Below are 21875 nucleotides of genomic sequence, written 5' to 3'. Positions count from 1 at the left end.
CAACCTGCTCTCATGACCTTGACCAGGGGGCTAAGCAGGTTCTACACCTTGCCCAAGAGTGGCCTGCAGACTAGCAGAGGAAAGGAATGCCTTACACCTCCTTTCATAGAGATGTGGCTCCACCCCATCACCCACTCTATACAGTAGGGAAACCAAAAGGAGAAGATGGATATTGACAGTCAGATCTACCAGCATGGGAAGGGTATCAAATATATCCCCTGAATACACAGACATTGCATACACCAGAAGGTAGACCCTGGGAACACTTGTGGTGTGTTGTAAACTGCTGATGAAGTCTGCATTGCACTGATCATATCACTGGGACAGAGGTAGGTTTCACCTCTACTTGAAGGAAAAATCTGTTCATTTCATATTCAGTGGCCACTCTATTAGGTACACCTGTATACCTACTCATTATTGCAAATATCTAATCAGCCAATCATATGGCGGTGTTGCAATGCATAAAAGCATGGTCAAGAAGTTCAGACGTTGTTCAAGCCAAACGTCAGAATGGGGAAGAGTTGTGATCTAAGTGACTTTGACCTTGGAATGATTGTTGGTGCCAGTCGGGGTGGTTTGAGAACTGCTGATCTCAGTCAAGATCGAAGATTGTTTAATGTCATTTCCTGTACACAAGTGTAAGGAGAAAGAAATAATCGTTACTTCGGATCCGATGCCGCACAGAATAAAACACAAAAGATCAAGAACACAATAACGAAAAAACACACAATAATGAAAAAACGCACAATAAATGTAAATACTTATACACATAGCTTATACACATAGATTGATTGTGTGTCCATAAAGTGACGCTCGGCTGTACATAAGGTGACTGACAGGAAGTAGTGGTGGAGGTGTTGATCAGCCTTACTGCTTGGGGAAGGTAACTGTTTCTGAGTCTGGAGGTCTTGGTGTGGATGCTATGTAGCCTTCTCCCTGACGGGAGTGGGACAAACAGTCCATGAGCAGAGTGTGTGGATTCCTTCGTGATGTTACTGGCCCTTTTCCAGACCCTCGAAGGTGGGTGGGCTGGTGACAGTGATGTGTTGGGCAGTTTTGACCACCCGTTGTCGAGCCCTCCTGCCTGCTGCAGTGCAGTTTCCGTATCACGTGGAGCTGCATGTAGAATGATGTGATTATGGATGTGCAAAGTACAACTCTCTTCAGCCTCCTCAGAAATCAGAGGAATTGTTGATCCTTTCTGACTGTGTATCATGTGTTCTGGGACCATGAGAGGTTGCGTGTGATGTGCACTGCCAGGAGTTTGAAACTGCTTGCAGTCTCCCCTGCTGTGCCCTAAAGTGGGTTGTGAGTGGTGTGAGCCCTCCTGAAGTTGATAACCATCTTGTTGACATGAAGGAGGCCTGGCACCAGGCCCTGAGGTCTTCCACCTCCTCTCCGTAGGCTGTCTCATCATTGTTGGTGATGAGGCCCTCAACGGTGGTGTCATCGGTGAACTTGCTCAGATGTTTAACCACACGGTTGTGTGTGAGCAGAGTGTACGGCAATGGGCTCAGCACACAGCCGGGGGGGGGGGGGGGGGGCACCCGTGTTGAGGATGATGGGGAGGAGGGAGGAGTGGCTGTGCACCCTGTTGGTTAGGGTGTCCAACAGCCAGTTGCACAATGGTGTATTTAGACTAAAGAGAAGGAATTCAATGAAAGATTACAGTGTTTTTGTGGTCTGCTGAAGTGAAATGCAGAACTTCTTGTAATAAAAAAAGCAGGGAGTAGGTTAGGACTTTATTCCTTGGTGCACAGGAGAATGAGGAGAGATACAGAGTTATAAGGGGTATCAATGCAAGCAAACTTTTTTCTACGGAAGCTGGGTAAAGGTAGGACCAATAGGTTAAGGGTGAAAGGTGAAATATTTAAGGGAAACCTGATGGGGAATGTCTTCACTCAGACGGTGGTACGAGTATGGAATGAGCTTTCAGCTGAAGTGGAGGATGCGGTTTTGATTTCAACATTTAAGGGAAATTTGGATGACTACATGCGTACAGGTGCAAGTCAATGGGACTAGGCAGAATTACAGTTCAGCACAGATGGGCCTGTTTGGCTGTTACAGTGTTCTGTGGCTGTATGCTGGAAACCCTCAGCACACCAGTCAGAATCCAGGGGAGAGAGAAACAATTTAATAGGTCAATAATCTGTGGGGACAGAAACAGACATAATGCTTCCGATTAATAATTTTCTTTCTCCACAAACCTAGTATTTCAAAACTTACTGTTTTGATTTCAGATTTCCACATGGGACGGACACTAGGATAAAAGATTACATTCAGTTACCGTCTGAGGGGGCGGGGACCTGCTCCACCTCTGCTGTGGTTGTTGGGGGGTTGGGTCTTAAATTAGGCCATTGAGATTCCGGGGTCTCGCATTTGGAAATCCTGCAGTATTCCCACCGGACTAACGGATTGGTCGTGTAGCACCATGGTGCCCGGTCACCATCAGGGTTTCTGCAAAAATTGTCAACCAGCCCCCTGTGGATAGAAAGTAGAAAGAAATCAGCAACCTCTCAGGGCCATGTATCTGTACAATCCGAGTCCACTTGGACAGAGATGTTAACGTATTTAATGTTTCAGCAGTACTTGAGTAATATCGTAAGTATATTGTTTGATTAAGCATTTTTGTTCGCTCAATAGGTGATGCTGTGGTATGTGCGCAACTTAGAAGTTAGACTCGAATCTCTCGGTTTGCTTGTTTTCCTTTGAATTAGTTTAATGTTTTGAAGTTACAGATCATAAAAGTCTGTAATTCAGACTTTGTGTATTTAAGCTGAAAGTGAATGTACTGTCAATGACCATATCCTTGGCAGCTGCCCAAAAGCCTCGGGAAAAGGCCACTGGTGCTGGTGCCACGCTCAGGTGCTGAAGGCAGTCACCTCGGCCACTAGCAACAGTAGGCACCTCCACCAACCCAGAAGTCCCATAGCTTTTGTCAAAGCTGGAGACCGACCACAGCCTCAGCCCAGATCACCGCATCTGACTGGCAACTGAAAGTCGATCTTGGCAAGCAATTAAAGTTCCCCGACTTCATTGCATCATCATCCCTGAGGCCTGACATAGTCATTCTGTCAGAAACCTCGACACAGCTGGTCATGGTAGAACGGACAGTTCCTTGGGAAGATCAGATTGAGGAGGCATTTGACCATAAGAAAGCCAAGTACCAGGAGCTGGTAGAGCAGTGCCAGTGACAGGGGTGGAGGGCACAATGCGGGTCTATAGAGGTGGGTTGTAGAGCTTTTGCTGGCTGCTTGCCCAGCAGAACCTACTCTCTCCTTAGGATTACAAGGGTGGCAAAGAAAACAGACATCAGGACCGTCACAGAGACACTGAGTGAGCCTCCAGGTAGCTGAGGATCAAGCGGTGTGACCCATGGACCAATGTTACTGGGACACAAGTTGGGGCCTGATCACCCCAGGCTGGGTCGCCTGGGAGAGAAAGAGCCAAAACACCCGAGGACCCCAGGTTACATCACTGATGGTATGTCCCAGAGATTCCTAGGATGCATCTCAATGTCAGGCTGCTGCTGCAAGAAGCCAATTTTCATGGCATTTACGTCCGTAAGCTTGAACTGCAGTCTATCTGAAGCCACTCTCGAAGAGGCGTAATTACTGCTATCAATTGAAACCCCTTGACTGCCCGCAGGTGATCTCCATGTAACTGACCATGTGACTTCTAAAACCAATTGGCTGCACCAGTGATGACTTGGTGTGTCATAATAAAGGGGGTGAATACTTATGCAATCAATTATTTTCCGTTTTATATTTGGAATTATTTTAGAACATTTTGTAAAGATCTGTTTTCACGTTGACACGAGAGTCTTTTTCTGTTGATCAGCCAGATTAAATCCACTGTGATTCAATGTTGTAGAACAATAAAACATGAAAACTTCTGGGAGGTGGGGGGAGGGGAAGGAGTACAAGCTGGCAGGTGATAGGTGACACCAGATGAGGGGTAAGGTGGCTGGGAGAATGAAATGAGAAGCTGGGAGATGATTGGTGGAAGAGCTAAAGTACTGAAGAAGAAGGAATCCGATAGGAGAGGAGAGTAGATCACGGAAGAATGGACAAGAGGAAGGACACCAGGGGGTGGTAAGGAGAAAAGAGGGAAGCCAGAATGGGGAATGGAAAAAGGGAGGAGGGGAGAAATTACCAGAAGTTAGAGGAATTGATGTTGGAGGCTACCCAAACAGAATATGGGGTGAAATGTCCTGAGAATGCTTTTAAATTCTACTCTTACTGAACCTAAGAGTCTGGTATAATTTAACTGTTTTTGTATTACGTACGCTTCAGGGAAATTCCACGGTGTCTTTTCATGTCTGTGTGGTGTCATAGATGCCCATTCCTGGCATCGTTTCCCTGTCGCGGTCACAGCAGTAGTTCCGCGGTAGTCCAACCCATTGCCAACATAGCAGTCAGTGGGTCCACCTTCGTCTAGTGACACTAAAAATAAACAGCAAAATCTTGGGAACATTCTGATCAGAGCATTGGCTTTCCACCCTTTTCAATTCTACTTCCCATTCCCATTCTGACATGTTGGTTCATGGCCTCCTCCACCACCATGATGAGGCCACAGTCAGGTAGGAGAAGCAGCACCTTATATTCCAGCACGGTATCTCTGCACTGACAGCATGAATATCGATTTCTCCACCTTCAGGCAATTTCTCCCCCTTCCCCCTCCTCTCTTTTCCCATTCCCCTCCTTCTTCCCTTTCTCCCGTGGTCTATTCTCCGCTCCTAGCAGATTCCTTCTTCGTCAGCCCTTCATCTTTTCCAGCTATCACCTCCCAGCTCTCACTTCATCACCACTCCCCCAAGTTCTGAAGGACATTCGGAAAAATTCTAGGTTTGAAACAAATTTGATAGCTGGCTAAACTTGGAGACGCTTAACTGAATTTTTCTTACTTTGTGGGTCCAGCAGGTGAGGTAGCATCCAAAGAGGACTGTGGTTAATGTCTCAGACTGGTTTCAAAAAGGAAATGGATACTTCTTTTAAAAGGAACAGTTGTGGGCTAGGAGGGATGGGGACTATTCGAAGAGCTCTTTGTACAAGATGGATGGACTACTGTTCAGCTGAACTGCTGTGAGATTACTAGAGACGCTAAACTGTAAATGGATGGATGTGAGAATCCCACCCCCCACCCATCTACCAAAGGACATGGAGGCTGAGTTGGCAGCTAGGAGCTGGTGAGAAGGAGTTATCGTTGTCATGCTGGGATAGGGAGAAGCAGAGGGCATGCATATTCCTATCCAGATGCACAGATAGTCGAAGCAACAAAAGGCTTCATTATCTCTGGGTGGCATCTGGGGAAAATAACAATATCTGCAAATATGTGAGAAAACATCACCATCCCAGATTCACCCAGTGGCAAAGGTTGGCCCAAACCGCACCAATGACCAATGCAGAGAGCTTCCTACTTCAGATCTCTGTGGAGAAAGTCGGGGCAGGAACTGGGAAAGAGTTATAGAGAATTACAGCACAGAAACAGGACCTTCAGCCCATCTAATCTGTGCTGATCTGTTATTTTGACCAGTCCTATTGACCCACACCTAGACCACAACCCTCCATACCCTTCCCACCCACGTACTCATCCAAACTTCTCTTAAAAGTTCAAATCAAACCCATATCCACCACTTCCACTGGCAGCTCGACCCACATTCTCATCACCCTCTGAGTGAAGAAGTTCCCCCTCAGGTTCCCCTTAAAATATTTCACCTTTCGCCCTTAACCCATGACCTCTAGTTCTAGTCTCACACAACCTCAGTGTGAAAAGCCTGTTTGTGTTTGCCTTATCTATGCCCCCTCGTTATTTTGTAAACCTCGATCAAATCTTCCTCCTTTCTCGGGATCTGAGGATTTCCTCACCTTGTTGCTGAACTCCACACTTCGGCACCTGACAATATTCCCATCGGATGCTTTGGTTCAATGTGTAACACCAGGGCTCCTTTTCGTTGTCTGGGTTCCGGCAGTAGTTAGCCTCCAGCCCTCTGAAATGGATGGAGGAGCAGTGGGTTACCAAAGGCAAGGAAATTCCCCCCCCCACCCCGATGCTTCCCACATAGGATTTCCCTCTCACATGATCTAACCCAAATCAACAGGCGAGAGATTCAGGGATGGGACCACTTACTTGCAGGGGTAATTACTGGGGGTTCTCGTGTGTTTGTGTGGAATTAGAGAGCTCCAGTCTTGACAGACTTCACCAGAAATGGTTGTCGATACAGTTCCCCGGTAGTTATGGCCCTTGCCCGTGTAACACTCCGTCTCTGTTTCAATGGCTGGAGGCTCTTCCCCTGGAGGATTGGCAGAGGAAACAACAGCACTTGTTATACTGCACTCTCATGTGGGCAACATTAGGGGGAGCTGCTCCTACTTTCTCAAGGACAGGGACAGACCAACAGAACGAAGCAACAAGCAATCTGCTGGAGGAACTCATCGGGTCGAGCAGCATCTACAGGGATGGAAGGAACCATGGACATTTCGGCCTGAAACACTGCAACAGCATGGAGACTGTAGAGGGAAGATGGACAATGTAAAGAGGAGAGGGGGAAGTGGAGAGATAGGGTTCAGAGGCAATCAGAGGATTGCGGAGGGGTGTAAGATGACAGGAAGGGGAAGGGAGCTGGGAGTCAGTAGCAGGTGGATGACAGCAGGAGAATGGTGAGGTGAGGAGAGTGTGAAGATGAAAGATGACTGTTGGAGGAAGATGAAAACCAGGAACACAAAGCCCTACCAGAGTCCGATTCAGATTCAGGTACTGGATTTGGTTAAGTAAAGGAGGTGAGACTTAAGGGAGTGGTAATAGTGGCGGGGGAATTGGTGGTAATGGGGAGACTATAGAGTCATAGAGCACTAAAGCACAGAAACAGGCATTTTGGCTCATTTATTCTGTGTCAAACTGTTCTTCTGCAACTGGACCATAGCCCTCCATACTCCACTCATCCACGGACTTAACCACGTTTCTCTTCAATGTTGCAGTCGAACCTGCATCCACCACTTCCACTGGCAGCTCATTTCACGCTCTCACCACCCTCTGAGTGAAAAAGATCCCCCTCAGGTTCCCCTTAAGTATTGCTCCTTTCACCCTGAACCCATGACTTATGGTTCTTCCTCACACATTCTCAGTGCAAAAAGCCTGCTTGCATTTACCCTGTCTATATCCCTCATAGTTTGTATACCTCTATCAGGTCTCTCCTTATTCTTCTACGCTCTAGTGAATAAAGTGCTAACCTGTTCAATCTTTTCCTGTAACTCAGGTCCTCAGGTCATTGAAAATTTGCTGATCTAGTTTATTACATTATCATCCAGGTCTTAAATACAGATGGCAAACAACAGCGCCAATCCCTGCACCACACCACTAGTCACAGGACTCCAGTCAGTGAGGTAACCATCTACTCTGGCTTCTCCCTCTAAGCCAACATTGAACCCAATTTACCACCTCATCCTAAATGCAAGTGATTGAACCTTCTTGGCCAGCCTCCCATGCGGGTCTTTGTCAAAAGCCTTGCTAAAGCGCAGGTATAATGTCCACTACTTTTCCTTCATTAACTTTCCTTGTAGCCGCCTTGAAACTCTCTGTAAGATTGGTTAGACTTGACTTAGCATGCAGAAAGCCATGTTGACTATCCCAAGTTAGACTCTATCTCTCTGAATATATATCCATCCTGTCCAGTAATTCAGCCACTACTAACGTCAGCCTCATTGGCCTATAATTTCCTGACTTATTCTTGGAGCTTTTCTTGAACAACTGAACTAAATTATCCTCTGGTCCTTTGGCAACTTACCCATGGTTAAGGATTTTAAATACCTCTTCCAGGGTGCCTGCAATTTCTGCACTAGTTTAAGTTCAAGTTTGATTGTCATTTAACCATACATGAGTACCCAAGAGTACAGCTAAGTGAAACAGCATTACTCCAGGGCCAAGGTGCAAAATGCAGTACCAGCAATCACACACAGCACAAGGCACGTAAGATAGCAGTAAAATGCAGTCACCCAATAAAATATAGTCCAAGTCCCTGACTCCATGAATGTTGTAGCAGCCTGCAGTCAAACACAATTCAACTTGTCTGCTGCCAAGAAAACACTAGGGGGCAGCACCGACTCCAGCCTGATTTCAACACCTTCCCCTGGACTGCTGCTTAAGGCCTACCCCTCACCATCACTGAGGGCAGTAGGTTCCGTGCCATCCATTCCCAATGTTTACAAGGAATTGGACTTGCAGCACTCCATACCACCAACGTCCAAGCGGGTCTTGCAAGCGCAAGAGAGGCAACAAAAATGATCACTCACCGTTACACTGCACACCTCCTTCACACTCAGCATTAAGGGCCACACCAGGTCCAGCTCCTTCAGTTTCTCCGCCAATGAGCGACCTACTGATGAGGTAGACCTACAGTGCCTTAAGTTCTTAACATCCAGCAGGGTTTTGTGATCATAAAGAATATGTTTAAAAAAGACAATAACACCTTGGGATGCCAGATACAATCTGTGACCATGCTGCTGTTTTGCCTCAGTTCAATGGACTTGTCCATCTCCTGACAGATGCAGAATATCCATATAAGACCTCACCCAGCTTTTTTGGCTCTGTGCATAGATGATCACTATGATCTTCGAGTGGACCAGTTTTGTCCCTTGCTATCCATTTGCTCTTAATATATCCGTGGAAGCTCTTGGGATTCTCCTTCACCTTGTCTGCCAGTGCAGCCTTACACTTCTTTAGGCCCTCCTGATTTAAATGTTCTCTTGCATTTCTTATACACCTCAAGTACCTCAAGTGTTCCTTGCTGCCTATACCTGCTATTCACCTCCCTCTTCTTTTTAACCAGACCTCAATAATCCTCAAAAACCAAGATTTCCTAAATCAGTTAGCCTTGCCTTTTATTCTTAACAGTAACATGCAAACTCTGTGCTCTCAATATTTCACTTTTTGAAGGCCTGCCAATGACCAAGCTTCACTTTGCTAGAAAATAACCTGCTAGATCCTTTCCAATACCATCAAAATTAGAATCTCAACCCAAGGACCAGTCCTATCCTTCTCCATAATTATCTTGAAACTAATTGAATTATGATCACGAGATCCAAAGTATTCCCTCAAGCACTCCTCTGTCACCTGTCCTGTCACGTTCCCTAACAGTGGATCCAGTATCACACTTTCTCTTGTTGGGACCTTCATATACTGAATAAGGAAACCTTGCCCGACACATTTGACACACTCTATCCCATCCAATCCTTTTACAGTATGGATGTCCCATTCAATATGTGGAAGGCTAAAGTCAACTATCGCAACCTTATTTTTCTGCAACTTTCTGCCATCTCTCTACAAATAACCTTCCCTAAATTCTGCTGACTATTGGGTGGGTCTATAATATAATCCCATCAACGTGGTCTTCTCTTTCTTATTCCTCAGTTCCACCCATGTTGTCTCAGTAAGCCTCCCATCTGCCCTGTCTGAGCACTGATGAGTAATGCCACACCTCCCTCCCCTTTTAATACCCCCCATCATGCCTAAAACAATGGAATCCCATTACACTGAGCTGCCAGTCCTACCCTTCCAGTAACCGCGTCTCGCTACTGGCCACAGTATCATAATTCCACTTGTTGATCAACATGCTGTGGATGAGGTGCATTCTCTGGTGGGTGGATAGAGCCAGGAGTTTGAGGGAGACGTACAGTACATCTGTGAATGGCGGCTGGAGGTTTGGGAAAGGGGACAAAAAGGCGATCATTCACTCTTCCCCTGGATCTGGAGAAGAGTCAGCAAAGGAATAAGAGCACTCACCACAACGCGTGATATTGCAGAATGCCCATCTTTTCTTGGAGTCTGTCGTTAAACACCATGGCCTGGGCTCCCCGTCTGGATTCCGACAGTAGTTCTCCTCCAGATATTTATCAGGAAAACTGAAGGGAGGAACATTGTTTGGATATTCTTCACTTTGATTATATCTATATAATACCTATCTAGATAGATAGATACCTGTGACATAGGAGGAGGCCCTTCACCCCATCGACTCTATGCTAGCTGCCATCAGTGCCTTTGTTCCCCACAGCCTGTCCTTTCCCACGTGCCCATAACAGCCCCCAGTCCTGACACTGCTAACTACTCCAGGGGCTATTTACACTGCAAATCGCTACGTCACTGCAACCCAGGAGGAAACTGCAACAGACGGGGAAAAGCCGTGGAGTCACAGGGAGGATGCACAAACTGGAAACGGAGAGCACCAGAGACCGGGATCGAGTTCAGGTCACAGGAAATGTGAGGAAGCAGCTGCAACCCCATTACCCACCCACACCGATGACTTGAGTGGTGTGATTAGGGTAACGTGACACGGGAACACTGCCATCTTTGTGCTTCCCTCCATGTGCGCAGAAACGTGTTGCCGGTTTGTCATTGTCACTGGATCTAAATCCTGGATATCCTTGCTCAACAGCACCTTCACCAGGAGGACCAGCGGGAAGCTCACTGCCATTCCATCAAGGGCAGTCAGAGAGAGGCAATACACGAGATACTGAAGAATGAATACAAGAAAATACACCCCTTTTGGATGAATGCTTCAAGACGGAATTGAGCAGAAACCTCAATTTCAGTTGTTCTTTACTGTTTCTTTTAGGGTCATAGAGATGGTTTCAGAGAGAAGGAATGCACACAAAATGCTGGAGGAAGCCAGCAGGCCAAGCCTGGAGGAGAGGCTGGAGCCTAAAGTTCGAAGGCCAGCAGTGCTGAGGCGGCACATCTGCGGACCTGTCCAGGATGTCCGGCAGGTTAGCGTGGAGGGGGTTGGTGGCCCAGCCCCCCCAGGGTAAGAGAGTTGTTGGTGGGTTCTCGAGTTCTGTGTGGGCAGGAGGAACGAGGTTCGGTGACCCTCTGGGGTCCCAACATCGGCAAGTCAGGAGTTCGAAGCCTAGTGTTTGCTGATTGTCGGGTCCTGGGGTTGATGCCAAGGACTGAATCAGAAGTCCAGAAGTTTAGGCCCATTGGCCAGAGCACCGAATCTGCAAGTCCCTGGGAGTTCACTGGGGAGGTCAAAGGTCCAATGTCAGCATGTCCAAATCTAAGTCCATTGGCGGCTGGAAGCCATAGGAGAACAGAGTGTCTTGGGGTTAGAGGACTGAGTATGTGTGCGGGTGGTAGGGAGGGATGGGGCTTGTTTTGCTGTTGCTGTTTGTTGCTCGTTGCATTCTGTGTTGGTCTGCTGAGCATTGTGGGCATGCTATGTTGGCGCAGGAATAAGACCATAGGACATAGGAGCAGAATTATGTCCATTGAGCCTGCTCTGCCATTCTGCCATGGCTGATTATCATGGGTGCCATGCTGCAGCCAATCACTGAGCGGACGTTTGTAAAGGGAGCTACCTTTTCGCTCAGGTTCCCACTTGGATTATAAAGGCAGAACTTCGCAGCAACTTTTTGGAGTTGGACTGTGACCAATCACTGAGCAGGATTCATTAGAATGGGTGAATAAAAATTACGCAAGTACAAGTGGAGCGTCCATTCTTCTGAGCGGGCCGATGTTTGGAGTGGCATTTGCTCATCAGGCTCGGGTGAGATCAGGCTTTGGCGAGGTAAGTATCTGGTAAGTTTCTCTCTTTTTCTTCTTAGCCACTCGTTGCTCATTTAGGGCACATGAGGATGGCTTGGGAGCAGTGTTTTGTTCTCTGTGTGAGATGATGGAATTCTGGGAGACCTGGATAACCACATCTGCACCGGGTGCACCGAGCTGCAGCTCCTCAGAGAACGTGTTAAGGAACTGGAGCTGCAGCTCGATGACCTTTGGCTCATATGGGAGAATGAGGAGGTGATAGACAGGAGCTACAGGGACGTAGTCACCCCTAGATTGCAGGAGACAGGTAACTGGGCGACTTTCAGGAGAAAGAAAGGAAGTGGGAAGCCAGTGTTGAGTACACTTGTGGCCGCTCCCCTCAACAATAAGTATACTGCTTTGGATACTGTTGATGGAGACAACGTACTGGAGGGAGCCGCAGTGATTGGATCCTTAGCACTAAGTCTGGTGTTTCAGTTCAGAAGAGAGGATACTTGCAGTAATGATAGGAGATTCCATTGCCAGAAGAACAGAGATGAGATTCTGCGGTGGTCTTGATAGAGACACCTGGAGGGTACGTTGCCTCCCAGTCGCCAGGGTGAGGGATGTTTCAGATCAGGTCCATAGCATTCCAAAGCAGCAAGATGAGCAGCCAGTAGATAAAAGCAAGGATGTAATGTTGAGGCTTTATAAATCACTGGTGAGGCCTCACTTGGAGTATTGTGAGCAATTTTGGGACCCTTAAGGATGTTCTGACATTGGAGAAGATTCACGAGGAGGTTCATGAGAAAAGATTCTGGCATTGAAAGGCCTGTCAAATGAAGAGCATTTGATGGCTTTGGACCTCTACTTACTGGAATTGGGAAGAATGAGGGGTGATCTCATTGTAATCTATCGAATGTTGAAAAGTTTTGATGGAATGGATGTAGAGAGGATGTTTCCTATGGTGGAGATGTCTAAGACCGGCGGACTTTGGAGTTGAGGAAGAATTTCTTTAGGCAGAGAGTGGTGAATCTGTGGAATTCTTTGCCACAAGCAGCTGTGGAGGCCAAGTCATTGGCTATATTCATGGCCTGAAAGGATATGGGGAGAAAGCAGGAGATTAGGGCTGGGAAGGAAAATGGATCAACCACGAAGAAAGGACAGAGCAGACTCAGACTCAAATGGCCGAAATCTGCTCCTGTATCTTATGGGCGTATTTATCATCCCTCTCAACCGCATTCTTCTACCTTCTCCCTGTAACCTTTGATGCCCTGACTAATCAAGAACCTATCAACCTTTGCTTGAAATATACTCAATGACTTGGTCTCCACAGCCATCTGTGACAATGAATTCCACAGATTCACCACTCTCTGGTTAAAGATATTCCTCCTCATCTCAGTTCTTATGGTACGTTCTTCTATTCTGAGGCTGTGCCCTCTGGTCCTCGACTTCCCTACTATAAACATCCTATAGGATGTTTACTGGCAGGCAGGTTTGCCACTGCTACACTGCTGTGTTTAAACTAAGTAGTGGGGGGGGGGGGAGGAGACAAACTGGAAATATAAGGATGGAAGGATGGAGTTAAAGGGAAAGAGAGAATAAGAAAAGTTAAGAAAGACAACAGAATTAACAGGGCAGAAAGCTCAGGAAGGGATTGGAGAGTATGGCCAAGTGCAATAGGAATCGATGTGAGGGGAGTAATGGATTAAAGGTATTATTTATGAATGCACAAAGTTTAAGAAATCAAGTGGATGAGCTTGAGGCTCAGTTGGAAATTGGCAAATATGATGTTGTAAGAATAACAAAGACATGGCTGCAAGAGGACCAGGGCTGGGAAATGAATATTCGAGGGTATACGTCCTATCAAAAGGACAGACAGGTGGGCAGAGGGGGTGGGGTGACTCTGTTGGCGAGGAATGAAATTCAGTCCCTTGTAAGGGGTGACATAGAATCAGGAGCTGTAGAGTCAGTATGGATAGAACTGAGACATTGTAAGGGCAAAAAGACCCTAATGGGAGTTATCTACAGGCCCCCAAACAGTAGCCTGGATATAGGGTGCAAGTTGAATCTAGAGTCAATTGGCATGTCGCAAAGGTAATGCTATGGTTGTTATGGGGGATTTCAACATGCAGGTAGACTGGGAAAATCAGGTTGGTACTGGACCCCAAGAAAGGGAGTTTGTGGAGTGCCTCCGAGATGGATTCTTAGAACAGCTTGTACTGGAGCCTACCAGGGAGAAGGCAATTCTGGATTTAGTGTTGTGTAATGAACTGGATTTGATAAGGGAGCTCGAGGTAAAGGAGCCATTAGGAGGCAGTGACCACAATATGATAAGTTTTAATCTACAATTTGAGAGGGAGAAGGGAAAATTGGAAGTGTCAGTTTTACAGTTGAACAAAGGGGACTATGGAGCCAGGAGGGAGGAGCTTGCCAAAGTTGACTGGAAAGGTACCCTAGCAGGGATGACAGTGGAACAACAATGGCAGGTATTTCTGGGAATAATACAGAAGGTGCAGGATCAGTTCATTCCAAAGAGGAAGAAAGATTCTAAGGGGAGTAAGGGGCGACCATGGCTGACAAGGGAAGTCAAGGACAGTATAAAAATAAAAGAGAAGTATAACATAGCAAAGATGAGCGGGAAGCCAAGGATTGGGAAACTTTTAAAGAGCAACAGAAGATAACCAAAAAGGCAATACGGGAAGAAAAGGTGAGGTACGAAGGTAAGCTAGCCAAGAATATAACGGAGAACAGTAAAAGCTTCTTTAGGTATGTGAAGAGGAAAAAATTAGTTAAGACCAAAGTTGGGCCCTTGAAAACAGAAACGGGTGAATTTATTATGGGGAACAAGGAAATGGCAGATGAGTTGAACAGGTACTTTGGATCAGTCTTCACTAGGGAAGACACAAACAATCCCCCAGATGTAATAGTGGCCAGAGGACACAGGGTAACAGAGGAAATGAAGGAAATTCCTATTAGGCAGAAAATGGTGTTGGGTAGACTGATGGGACTGAAGGCTGATAAATCCCCAGGGCCTGATGGTCTGGATCCCAGGGTACTTAGGGAGGTGGCTCTAGAAATCATGGACACATTGGTAATCATTTTCCAATGTTCTATAGATTCGGGATCAGTTCCTGTGTTAGCTAATGTTATCCCACTTTTTAAGAAAGGAGGGAGAGAGAAAACAGGGAATTGTAGACCAGTTAGCCTGACATCAGTGGTGGGGAAGATGCTGGAGTCAATTATAAAAGATGAAATAGCGGCACATTTGGATAGCAGTAACAGGATCAGTCCGAGTCAGCATGGATTTACAAAGGGGAAATCATGCTTGACTAATCTTCTGGAATTTTTTGAGGATGTAACTATGAAAATGGACAAGGGAGAGCCAGTGGATGCAGTGTACCTGGACTTTCAGAAAGCCTTTGATAAGGTCCCACATAGGAGATTAGTGGGCAAAATTAGAGCACATGGTATTGGGGGTAGGGTACTGACATGGATAGAAAATTGTTTTGCAGACTGGAAACAAAGAGTAGCGATTAACGGGTCTCTTTCAGAATGGCAGACAGTGACTAGTGGGGTATCGCAAGGCTCGGTGTTGGGACCGCAGCTATTTACAATATACATTAATGATTTAGATGAAGGGATTAAAAGTAACATTAGCAAATTTGCAGATGACACAAAGCTGGGTGGCAGTGTGAAATGTGAGGTGGATGTTAGGAAAATGCAGGGTGACTTAGACAGGTTGGGTGAGTGGGCAGATGCATGGCAGATGCAGTTTAATGTGGATAAATGTGAGGTTATCCACTTTGGTGGCAAGAACATGAAGGCAGATTACTATCTGAACGGTGTCAAGTTAGGAAAAGGGGAAGTACAACGAGATCTAGGTGTCCTTGATCATCAGTCACTGAAAGTAATCATGCAGGTACATCAGGCAGTGAAGAAAGCTAATGGCATGTTGGCCTTCATAAGAAGGAGAATTGAGTATAGGAGCAAAGAGGTCCTTCTGCAGTTGTACAGGGCCCTGATGAGAACACACCTGGAGTACTGTGTTCAGTTTTGGTCTCCAAATTTGAGGAAGGACATTCTTGTTATTGAGGGAGGGCAGTGTAGGCTCACGAGGTTAATTCCCGGAATGGAATTTAGAAGGATGAGAGGGGATCTGATTGAAACATATAAGATTATGAAGGAATTGGACACGCTAGAGGCAGGAAATATGTTCCCGATGTTGGGGGAGTCCAGAACCAGAGGCCACAGTTTAAGAATAAGGGGTAGGTTATTTAGAATGGAGTTGAGGGATAACTTTCACCCAGAGAGTTGTGGATCTGTGGAATGTTCTGCCTGAGAAGGCAGTGGAGGTCAATTCTCTGGATACTTTCAAGAAAGAGTTAGATAGAGCTCTTAAAGATAGCAGAGTCAAGGAATATGGGAGAAGGCAGGAAAGGGGTACTGATTATGGATGATCAGCCATGATCACAGTGAATGGTGGTGCTGGCTCAAAGGGCTAAATGGCCTATTCCTGCACCTATTGTCTATTGTCCTATAGTGTGGCGACTTTTGCAGTCTGCCGTCAGCACATCCTCGGGTGTGTTGGTTGTTAACTCAAATTACGCATTTCACTGTATGTTTCGATGTAGCAGTGACAAATAAACATGAATCCTGAATGTTGGGTGAAATTGAACCTTGAATCATAATTTCAAATTCCTGGTCCCAATGGTGAATGGCACCTTCTCTGCTTGTTGGTCTGAACAGCTGTTGTCAACATTGTCACTCACTTCCTTTTGAGGGGGAGGGAAGGAGGAGCCAGGAAGGGGGAAGAGATTGACACATTGATACAAGTCACTAGGGAGGCATACCAGCATCTTTACTTTCTTAGAAGGTTAGGGAGGTTTGAGTTGTCACCAAACATTCAAACAAACTTCTACAGATATCCTGCTGAAAGTGTCCTGACTGGTTGCTTCATGGTCGGTTTGAGATGTAGGTATGTAAGAACCCCAGAGTAATGGACTTAGCCCAATACAGACAGACAGACAGACATACTTTATTGATCCTGAGGGAAATTGGGTTTCATTACAGCCGCACCAAGAATAGTGAAGAAATATAGCAATATAAAACCATAAATAATTAAATAATAAGTTAATCATGCCAAGTGGAAATCATCATGGGAGCATCCTTCCCCACTGTTTTAGTAGTATCTAAGGAGGCACTGCCACAAATTGGCAAAGTCTACCATCAAAGATCCCCATTGTCTGGGTCATACCATCTTCTCACAACTACCATCAGGCAGGAGGTACAAAAGCTTGAAATCCCACACCATCAGTTTCAAGAACTGCTATTTCCCTTCAACCGTTCTGTTGAGTTAACCGTCAAAGATCTAATCATAACCTCAGTATAGCAATACTATGACTACTTTGATCATTTTGCACCAGAATGGACTTTGATTACTTTTTGTTCCGATTGTGATACCGCGTGTTTCTTGTAAAAATTAATTTACTTCTTCTTATGAATGGTATGCATCTGATGCTATATGCCTTTGACGCTGGAAGATCATTTTGTGTGTGTTACTCTGGATTCCCGGTGTCTGCACAATCTCGCATGTCTCTCATAGACCTTTGACTTACGAGGCTGGATTGTACCCGTGGAGGTGGGGTGTTTGGGAGTCCCAATGCTGGCACGTGATACCGTCCTCTGTTTGGGAAACTTTCCCGCGGTAGTTCTCTCCACTGCAGAACATGCAGTCCTCTGGAATCAAAAGGGAAAGACAGCCATTACTGTGGCAACAGGATATCTGCCAAGTACTGCTAAGTGTGACTTCCCCCATTACACTTTGATGTATGCCAGGGTCTTCCTTAATCCGCTCTCTTCTGTGTTTGCAACTCTACTGGGAGCGATCTATTGCAGGTCGTTCCTCCACTTTACAGCAACAACTCCTGGTCACTTGGTACCTCATGGTAAGTACAGTTACTGCATTAACTCCACACCCTTACTTTTATAACAGGGTTTATAGTTCTCTCAGCTTGGTTAAGATAAGTTTAGTATAACTTCTTTGTCTTTTAATAAAACCCAGAGTTGTGGGTGTCCTTTATATGGCTACATTAACCTCTGAGGCTATGTTCAGGGAAATGCTGTACTTTGCTACATTACTAATCTATTAGAATGCAGAACATAAAACAGTGCACCACAGGAACAGTCCCTTCAGCCCCTTGATACTGAGCTGAACTAGCTATGCTAGCGACACCTAAAGTCTGCACAATGTCCATATCCCTCCATTTACTGTACTTTTATATGCCTATCTAAGAGCCTCCTAACTCTCGTTCCTCTCCGCACTTTGTGGCACGTTGGGCGGTATTTTAGCATTTGTTCTGTGAGGCCGAGTTGCTAGCTCGATGCTCAACCCAGCACGGATGGAAAGCGCGTAAGGAGCCGGCCGGATTTGAACTTGTGACCTTTTGCCTGGTAGTTCTGCGCTGATGCCACTGCACCGCTAGCCAGCATAGTCTCCTAAATGCCACGATCATATTTCCCTCCACTACTACCCCGGCAATGCATTCCAGGTACCAATAACTCTCTGCAAAAACAATTCCCCATGCCTTATCCTTGAACTTCCCCTTTCTCTCCTTACATGGATGCCCTCTAATGTTAGACATTTTGACCCTGGGAGCAAGATACTACGCCTCTCATAATAGCTTAAAATTTCACAGGGTCTCTCATCAGCCTCTGCTGCTCCACAGACGACCCTGGTAAGTCCAATCTCTCCCTGTAGCACATGTCCTCCAAACCAAGCAGTATCCGAGTAAACCTGTGAACTCCCTCCACCCTCCCCACCCTTCCTATAATGGAGTGAACAGAAACCTGCGCAATATTCCGGGAGCCTCCACATCTTCTTCTGATATTCTGCAATCCTATAAATCTTTTTAACCAGCCTGCTGCCATCTACAAAGCCCAATGACATGTGAGTAGGCTGTGGACAGCAGCTGCTGGGTTCTGTGGAACACTTTGCCAGCTATAAGACCTTGTTCTCCTCCTTCTTCCAGGAAGCCATTTGGCTCCCAGTTGTTGAGGTCATAGTCTACAGGCGACCCAGTGTTCCCCGCAGGCCTGTACCTTCACAGCTGGGAATCCGGCAGTGTTCCCAGCGCCTTTCTGGATCTTGAGTGTAGCACCAGGGGCCTTCTGTATCATTGTCAGGATTTCGGCAATAGTTTGCCTGCAGATCCGCGTGTGGACTGTTTTCTGGTGTGTAGCTAAATGATAATAAAGAGTTAAATCTCAGTTAACAAACCCATTGTAGAAAATTTTCAGAGACTTTTAGCGGGATACAAACTTTAGTATGTGTGGCTGCATGCTGCTCCAGTTCTGGCAGGTCCTTCCCGAGCGGGTTTTTGAGACCGTTCCTCTGTAGGTGACTCCATTGCCTGACATGCATTCCAAGAGAAAAGCTGGGTGAACAGAGAATATACTTGTCAGTGATGCTGGAAGGCACATTACATTGCACACAACAGTGTCTATAAGACCGTTAGATGTAGGCCATTCGGCCCATCGAGTCTGCTCCACCATTCCGTCATGACTGATTCATTATCACTTTCAACCCTATTCTCCTGTCTTCTCTGTGTAACCCTTGACCTTTAAAGGTGTCAACATTCAACAGGCTTTAATTAGAGCAACCCTCAATCTTTTGGTACTGCAGACTCTGATCCTGGGAGAAAGATACAATCTATCTTCCTGAACTATGTTTCTCATAGTCCTACAAACGTCTACCAGTTCTCACCTCAGTTCAAAGTTCAAATTTCAAAGTAAAATTTACTATCAGAGTACCTACATGCCACCACATACAACCCTGAGATTTTTTTTCCTGTGTGTGTGCTCAGCAAATCTATAGGACAGTTTACTGTAGTAGAAAGAGCAAGATCATAGAAAACAACAAAATGTGCAAACGCAAATATAAATGAATAGCAAAAAAATAACAAGACCACGAATAATAAGATAAAGAGTCCTAAAGTGAGTTTATTGGTTGTTGGAACACTCGAAATGAAACGAATGTAGTTGTCCTCTTTTGTTCAGGAGCCTGATGGTTGAGGGGTAGTAACTGTTCCTGAACCTGGTGGTGCGAGTCCTGAGGCTCCTCTACCTTCTGCCTGATGGCAACAGTGAGAAAAGAGTATAGCCTGGGTGGTGAGAATCTTTGAAGATGGATGCTGCTTTTCTACAGCAATGTTTTATGTTGATGTGCTCAGTGGTTGGGAGTGTTTTACCCGTGATGTACTGGGTTGAATTTGCTACCTTTTGTAGGATTTTCTGCTCAAAGGCATTGGTGTTCCCATACCGGGCCATAATGCAGCCCGTCAGCACACTTTCCACCACACATCTACAGAAGTTTGTCAAGGTTTTTGATGACATGCCAAACCTCTGCAGACTCCTGAGGAAGTGGAGGCACTGTTGTGCTTTCTTTGCAATTACATTTATATGATGGGTCCAGGACAGGTCCTCTGAGATAGTGACACCCAGGAATTTAAAGTTACTGACTCTCTCCACCTCTGATTCACTGATTATCACTGGCTCATGAACCTCTGGTTTCCCTCTCCAGAGATCTACAATCAATTCCTTGGTCTTAAGACATTGAATTGAATTGAATTGACTTTATTACTTACATGCTTCATATACATGAGGAGTAAAAATCTTTACATTTTGTCTGTCTAAATGTGAAATGTGCAATTATAGTAATTTATAATAAATATTATGTACAACAGGATAGTCAATATAACATAGAAAAGCAGTTGTGTCAGCATGAATTAATCAGTCTGATGGCCTGGTGGAAGAAGCTGTCCTGGAGCCTGTTGGTCCTAGCTTTTATGCTGTGGTACCGCTTCCCAGATGATAGCAGCTGGAACAGTTTGTGGTTGGGGTGGCTCGGATCCCCAATGATAACACTCAGCCAAGTTTTCACTCTCTGTCCTGTATGCTGAATCGTCACCTGCTTTGATACAGCCCACAGCGGTGGTGTCTTCAGCAAACTTGAATATGGTGTTGGAGCTGTACTTAGCCACACATTCTTAAGTGTAAAGCGGGTGGAGCAGGGGGCTAAGCACACAGCCCTATGGTGCACCTGTGCCGATGGAGATTGTAGAGGAGATGTTTTTGTCAATCCAAGCTAACGTGTCTGCAAGTGAAGAAATCCAGGATCCAATTGCACAAGGAGCATCGAGGCTCAGGTCTTGGAATTTACTGATTAATTTTGAGGGAATAATGGTGTTAAATGCTGAGCTGTAATCAATAAAGAGCATCCTGATGTATATGTGTTTGCTGTCCAGATGTTCCAGGGCTGTTGATTCGGTAGGCGAATTGGAGCAGATCCAAGTCGCTATTCAGACAGGAGCTGATAAGCTTCAACACCAGTCTCTCAAAACACTGTGGTTGTAAGTGCCACTGGGTAATAGTAATTTAGACAGGTTATCATGCTCTTCTTGGGCACCAGTATGATTATAGCCTTCTTGAAGCAGGTGGGTACCTCACACTGCCAGAACGAGAGGTTGAAGATATCCATGAACACACCAGCCAGTTAGTTGGCACAGGTCTTCAGTACGTGGCCAGGTACCCCACCCAAACTGGATGCTTTCCTTGGATTCACTCTCTTGAAGGCAGCCCGCATGTCATCTTCAGACACCGAGACCAAAGGATCATCGGGAGACGTGGGGGTTTGCGATGGTTCCTCCCTGTTCTGGTGGTCAAAGTGAGCATAGAAGACTTAGAGCTCATCTGGAAGCAAAGCTCTATAGTTCCCCATGTCACTAGATTTAACTTTGTAGGAGGTTATGGCATTCAAACCCTGCCACAGCTGTTGAGTATCCCTCGTTGATTCCAGTCTGGTCCAGAATCTCCACTTTCCACAAGAAATGGCTTTCCGGAGATCATACCTGCACCTCTTGTAGCATTCTTGATCTCAAGACTTGAATACCTCTGATCTGGCTCTCAGCAGATTCTGGATTTCATTGTTTATCCAGGGCTTCTGATTGGGAAAACCCTGAACGACACAATAATCCATATCTGTTTTCATAAAGTCTGTAAAGATCCTGGTGTAGTCATTCAGATCCTCAGATGAGTTCTTGAACACGGCTCAGTCCACCGACTCAAGGCAGTCCTCTGCCTCCTGCAAGTGTCTCTTAGTTGTCTTGATCTCTGGAGCCTTGTCTCTGCTGCTCAAGGGAAAACAATCAAAGTTTGTCTATATCTCCTGTTTACTCACATTCTTTAATCCAGGCAGCATCCTGGTAAACCTCTTCTACACCCGCTCCAAAACCATCACATCCTTCCTATTATGCGGTAACTAGATCTCAAAGCAATGCTGCAGCTGGGGCCTAATCAGAGTT

The 21875-nt window shown here is 45.9% G+C and overlaps 1 protein-coding gene across 1 annotated transcript in view; it reads right to left on the bottom strand.

Annotated features, from left to right (window-relative positions):
- plg (plasminogen) overlaps positions 1-21875 on the bottom strand; it is an 87035-nt gene that overhangs the window by 45421 nt on the left and 19739 nt on the right. The window contains exons 4-11 of the mRNA XM_073051618.1: positions 18836-18950; positions 18616-18755; positions 17133-17253; positions 9778-9896; positions 6130-6292; positions 5868-5989; positions 4289-4445; positions 2288-2481 (exon numbers count right to left, since the gene is read on the bottom strand). Of these exons, the coding sequence (XP_072907719.1) occupies positions 2288-2481; positions 4289-4445; positions 5868-5989; positions 6130-6292; positions 9778-9896; positions 17133-17253; positions 18616-18755; positions 18836-18950 (1131 nt within the window). The remainder of the gene's footprint in view (positions 1-2287; positions 2482-4288; positions 4446-5867; positions 5990-6129; positions 6293-9777; positions 9897-17132; positions 17254-18615; positions 18756-18835; positions 18951-21875) is intronic.

The sequence above is a fragment of the Hemitrygon akajei genome, chromosome 7, assembly GCF_048418815.1.
Source record: "Hemitrygon akajei chromosome 7, sHemAka1.3, whole genome shotgun sequence".
Lineage (NCBI taxonomy): Eukaryota > Metazoa > Chordata > Chondrichthyes > Myliobatiformes > Dasyatidae > Hemitrygon > Hemitrygon akajei.
The sequence above is the reverse complement of the archived record's forward strand: the minus strand, read 5'-3'. Positions and strand labels throughout refer to the sequence as shown.